This window comes from Dinoponera quadriceps, unplaced genomic scaffold (genome assembly GCF_001313825.1).
Source record: "Dinoponera quadriceps isolate SergipeBrazil2010 unplaced genomic scaffold, ASM131382v1 scaffold3024, whole genome shotgun sequence".
Lineage (NCBI taxonomy): Eukaryota > Metazoa > Arthropoda > Insecta > Hymenoptera > Formicidae > Dinoponera > Dinoponera quadriceps.
The window spans coordinates 140,262-146,261 of NW_014557455.1; the positions used below are offsets into that span (position 1 = coordinate 140,262).

The 6,000-nt window shown below is 49.3% G+C and overlaps 1 protein-coding gene across 1 annotated transcript in view; it reads left to right on the forward strand.

Moving 5' to 3' along the window:
• Positions 1-5,992, forward strand: part of LOC106749103 (insulin-like growth factor 2 mRNA-binding protein 1) — a 27,990-nt gene extending 21,998 nt beyond the window's left edge. The window contains exons 3-8 of the mRNA XM_014628214.1: positions 640-816; positions 1,459-1,842; positions 2,197-2,449; positions 3,063-3,422; positions 4,581-4,832; positions 5,210-5,992. Coding sequence (XP_014483700.1) covers positions 640-816; positions 1,459-1,842; positions 2,197-2,449; positions 3,063-3,422; positions 4,581-4,832; positions 5,210-5,506 — 1,723 coding nt within the window. The 3' untranslated portion in view covers positions 5,507-5,992. The remainder of the gene's footprint in view (positions 1-639; positions 817-1,458; positions 1,843-2,196; positions 2,450-3,062; positions 3,423-4,580; positions 4,833-5,209) is intronic.
• Positions 5,993-6,000: the final 8 nt, after the last annotated feature.

Sequence of the window (6,000 nt, forward strand, 5' to 3'; positions counted from 1 at the left end):
TGGGATCTTGTCGACCCCACTGCCGCGTAATCCTGTCAATCTGGGAGTCACGCCCGGTGTCTGGCACTTACACGGGCCAGTCTCTTCGCTTACGGTCACTACTTCTCTCGCGGACTAACCGACTCTAGACGGCAGAATGAATGGAAACAACGAATCCGATGAGTGCACTAGGTATTAACATCTATCTTAAGAGTGTTGTACGATCGAATCGTGATGGTGTGCTCTCGTGCATTTCAATATCGGATAAATATTTGGAAATTCACGCGATATAATAATAACAACATGTCACACCGCACGGTTACATTTCTGCCTTGGCCACACGCGCTTCACATGTACCGCACGCACACCGCGAGAGAGAGAGAGAGAGAGGAGACACGGATTACACAAAAGCGGCATCAATATTAATACTAAAGTTGTATAACGTCGTATAATTAACTCCTCGATCGAGATATCGTGTTTTACACAATATGACAATATGACATAACCGGACCGTTTAATTAGCGGTTGCGCAAGCGAGCAAGCGAGCGAGCAAGCGCTCGCTATAAAATATATCGCCCGTTACTTTCTAATGTTCTCTTCTTACAAGCGGCTCAGCCGAAACGGCTCGCCTGATCTCGGCCGTAACTTTTCTGTTTTCAGCAGCAGCGGCACCGCCAAGACCGTGGTGAGCAATCTACCGCCCCAGACCCGATTGGAGGATCTCGATCAGTTTTTCTCCAACTACGGCCAGGTACAGCATATCGAGAAAGTGCCGACGCGGGACACCAACACGCAGACAGTCATCGTCAGCTATGAGACGCAAGACCAAGCACAACAGTGAGTAGTATCAGCCGCGCGAGTTGCCGCGCGCGCGAGATCGATCGATCGCTCAAGGTGATTAATTATTCGCGACGCGCGCGCGGCGAGGTTGATGCCTCTCGCGCGCGACGCTCGTCGCCTCTGGCGGCGCTTTTATCCGAGAAATCGCGCGCGCACGTCGAATTCGCGCGACGTTCAACGCCCGAGATCGGTTCTCGTGATTTCAACCACTCGAAATCGCAAGAGCGAGCGTTTCGCTCAAGCTTGGGCCGAATATGTTCCAGTTAGATTCGCTCTTCGGTCTCGAGTGAAAGATCTTCATTCGACGATGCAGAGCGGATAATTCACTTTGTAGATTAGCGGGAGGTCGCGCGCGAGAGTCCAGGTGACTCGGTTTTACTCTGAGAAATTTCGAGAGGGCAATTCGACGATTCACGTCGAATCGACAAGCGGAACATTCGAATGCTAATTATTCGATCGAGTCGATCTCGCGATATCCGATTGTTTCTTCCCCGAGCGGCCGATGCGCGCGGTTTCGTCGTGTGTGTGCGAGAAAATGGTCACTTAACGGAACGGTAGCTCCGTCACGACGATAAAACACATTGACGCATTGATCGGAAGATCAGCCGACCTCCTAATCCGGATGATTTCGATTCGCAGAGCCTTGAGTCAGTTGAATGGATACAATTACGAAGGACACACGTTGAAAGTGGAGATGTCATCGGCGGAGAGCCGGCGAAGGGGCCGCAGCCAACGCAGCAGCGGCGTCGCCTTCTCCGGTTTGCCGGGCTCCGGTCGGCAGACCGATTTTCCCTTACGTATTCTCGTCCAATCAGATATGGTTGGTGCGATCATTGGTCGTCAAGGCTCCACCATACGACAGATCACCCAAGTGTCACGCGCCCGAGTCGATGTGCATCGCAAAGACAACGTCGGCTCTCTGGAGAAAGCCATCACCATTTACGGCAACCCGGACAACTGCACCAACGCTTGTAAGAAGATTTTGGAGGTGATGCAGCAGGAGGCGAACAACACGAACAAGGGGTATGGCTGAGAATTGAATTTACCGCGGGTGGTTGTTTACCGAGCGATGACAGGTCGAATCTGCCGCGATAGTCGATATGATTCCGACGTGACCGATTGGTATACTCCGTAACAGTAGATCGAGACTGTCGCGTGAAGCACGAGAGTTCTGTACTAGAGATTCTAGATTGATCAGATCGAAGGGGTTTGCAGGTAAATAATAAAGTGTTACCCTGTACAAAGCGGGCGAACCGAAAATCTCCGGCTTGATCGAGTCGAGTCTTGTTTGATGATTTATCTCCGGTTGAAAATATCGTCGGACCGAATTCCGGTTATTTCGGTGCTAATTAAATCGTCTTGTCACTTCCCCCGCAGTGAAATTACCTTGAAAATCTTGGCGCATAACAATCTCATTGGACGGATTATCGGCAAGGGTGGAAACACGATCAAGAGAATCATGCAGGACACTGACACGAAAATCACTGTCAGCAGCATCAACGACATTAACAGCTTTAATCTGGAGCGTATAATCACGGTTAAGGGCACGATCGAGAACATGAGCAAGGCCGAGTCCATGATCTCCAGCAAACTGCGTCAAAGTTATGAGAACGACCTGCAAGCTATGGCTGTAAGTCTCACCGCACATATTATTCCCTTTCTTTCGAATTCAGTGTTACGCTTAAGCCCTTGGAATTCGTATAGATTTGCAAAATGTATTCAATAACCTCGAAGTAACAATAATAATAATAATCCTTGCCAGAGGAAAAACTCGAACGTGCATTATCAAAGTAGGATCATTATAATGGCAAGTCAATTTCTGAATGTATAATGCATGGTGATATATGATACATGAATATGTAATGTGATTATATATGAATGCATAATAATATTCTCTATTCTTAAATTCGGTAGATCAATTTAGGAAGACAGAGAGTATAGCATAAAAATATATGGAGAAGTGAGTGAAAGTAAATAAATAAATAAATAAGAATGGTGAAATAATTTTAGAATAATCAGCAGTCAATGCACAGTCAGACGTGTATCTGAATTATAAACGCGTGAATTCCAATGGCTTATAATTGACACTTGAAGCTGAAGAGTTCAGTTCCGAGGGATGTATTCGGAGCTCACCGGAAGCAAGACCTTTAATATCGGAAGTCAGAGTAGTTAAATGTGTTCGATGCAAGATGAATGCAAGGAGGAAACGGCGAAGTTAACGACTATCTCGTTATTCTCACCAGCCGCAAAGCATGATGTTCCCTGGTCTTCATCCCATGGCTATGATGTCTACTGCTGGTATGGGCTATAGTTCCCGTGGGCCGGGTCTCTACGGCTCTGGCCCGGCTCCTTATCCCTATCAAAGCAGTCTTCAGACACAACAGGGAGGGGTACCCTCCAGTGACACCCAGGAAACAACCTTTCTTTACATTCCTAACAACAGTGTCGGCGCCATTATCGGCACGAAGGGCTCGCACATACGCAACATCATCAGGTTCTCCGGCGCTAGCGTGAAAATCGCGCCCCTCGAGCAAGACAAACCGGCCGAGCAGCAGACCGAGAGAAAGGTCACTATTGTGGGATCACCGGAGTCTCAATGGAAGGTAAGCGATATCGGACGTCACTTCCGCGACCCTTCGGTCTCCTCTGCTTATCCGCAACTCGTATATATCCACTTCTTATGCTTACGCGATCTTTCAGATTCGCACGCGAGAATTCTCAAGTTCAACGTGAGAAATTTTAATGCGGATAAAAACTACCTCTTTGTTATATTCTAACAGGAATCTAAGAACGGAGTACATTTTCGAGGAGAGCGCATAAATAAATTTACCGTACCGTGTTGGTTTCCACCTTGATTTCGCTTTCTTCGATACAGTGGAAAAAGGCAGAAAAGATTTCCATCGATATGACTGTCTGGATGGAGACGCTTCGAGGCTCCTGTTTTCTCGCTGCAGCCGCCTTAATTAATGACGTCAGGGGCGAGAAAACGTATGCCCGAAATTCCCGCGCGGAATATACACGTTGTAAACAAATATATATCCACGAAGTGACACTTGCAATCTGCGAAATAATCTGAAAACTTCACTTTTGCTCTAACAATCCGTAAATAATAGCCGGTAAAATTAATGTGACAAAATCGTGAATGATAAGTTAAAAACATCAGTTGCATCTTACGTTGATTTATCGATTGCCCGAGCGAAAGTAAAGTTTTCGGACTATTTTACAGGTCTGCCCGGTCGGACCACGGTTGTCATTTTGTGGATATATCTTTTTACCTCGATGTATTTCGCAAGAAAGTTTTTAGACACGCGTTATCTCGCTTCTGACGTAATCGACCTAGCAGACTACAGCGCGGACCAAGAGCCTTAACGCGTGCACGTACTTTCGATACCGCGTTGGCAGGCAGGTATCGCGTCGTCCCACCATCCGAAAGATCGCGAGTTCGAATCCAGCCGAGTACTGGTCACGCGCGCCTTTGGGAAATACCTCGTGACGTCAGTCTTCTCCTCGTGCCTCGCACCTTTGTTCTTAGACTGCCTTTTATCCTGCTTACATTTGGGTGGATGCTGTGCTCGTATGCATCTACTTTGATATCAGCAGGTATATCAAAGAAGGGCCCCGTACCGATCACACACACAACAACGTTGTGAATCGGCCCCGTTTGACCCTCCGACATTCTTTTTTTTTTCTCTCCCTCTTCTTTATCCTTTTACTCGCGATACTCAGCGGCTTCCTGACATTGTCGAAAACCGTGTCCTCAGGCCCAGTACTTGATCTTCGAGAAGATGCGCGAGGAAGGATACGTCTCCGGCACCGAGGACGTGAGATTGACCATCGAAATTCTCGTGCCCAGTGCACAGGTTGGGAGAATCATTGGTAAAGGCGGTCAGAACGTCCGGGAGTTGCAACGTGTGACTGGGAGCGTCATTAAACTGTCGGAGCAGCAGGCCACTCCTCCCTCAGCTGACGAGGAGACCACCGTCCATATCATTGGCCCCTTCTTCAGCGTTCAGGTGAACTAGCTAGCTAACTCTAACGGAGTAAATCTCCCTCACGCGTTAAACACGAATACCCATACACCGAGAGGAAGGAATGAACCAAATGCATTTTCGTCGAAGGGAACAGAATTTCTAGTTCTTACGGACTAAATTCGGTTCTTAGAACCGGAAATTCTTTTCCCAAAAACGTATTCGGCTCATCCACCGCCACCATTCGTTCAACCAGTCTTGTATACAATATACGGTACTAAGTGATTCGGTTGCAGTAACCAAACAATGTGGTTGGAAGCATTTAACCAGATCTTGGTTATTTCTATCAAATCCTATTTTCGTTGTACCTATATCGACTGCAGAAGACAGCCCACGATTAACCATTTCGTTCTCTCTTGCAGTCGGCCCAGAGAAGAATCCGAGCTATGGTCTTGCAGTCGGGCGCTCCCGGCGGAAGCGGCGCTGCTGGCTCGCGTGCTGGTCGCGGTAGCAGCCAGGAAGGTGCTTCCCGATCCCGAAGAGACGGCAGTGCCACCTCCCAGGGCGGCACCCCTTCGCAGTCCAGCAGCCAGCAGCAGCCACAGGCGAGCGGCTCGCCGTCTAGCCAGCAAGAGCAGCAGCCGCAGCCGCAATCACCACAGCAACAGCAACCACAACAGCAGCAGTCACCGGCACAATCGCCGCAGACACCTCAGTAACGATGATGACACCCAACCGACGCCGACCGACGCCACACACGCCTATCCGTTTTATTCGCCGGAGTGGCCTCGTCGTCGCCTTGACATTCTCTCTCGTCGAGAGGCCGAGCTTATCGCAAACCACCTCCTCTTCTCGCGGGGCGCGCGCTACCCCGACCCTACCCCCGTTCAGGGGAGGGTTCGAACAAGAGAGTGCGCGGCGCGCAGATCGTGATGGGAAGACGCGCGCACGACAATGTTCTGTGAATTAACTCCACGTTCGGAGAAGAGAGAGAGAGAGAGAGAGAGAGAGATAGGAGGAGAGGTAGAGGGAACGATGGAGAGATCATCGCGGTAGATTCACGGACTCTCCGAGATTCTAGCTCTGCGAATTAATTCCGCGAGTTTCCGTCTGTAGCTCGCGCTCCTACGCGAGCCTGCCGACGGCCATTTCTTAGGAACGACTCGAGGGTTCCGGGCACGATGAGTCAAGCGAACGGAACTCTCGGGGGGGG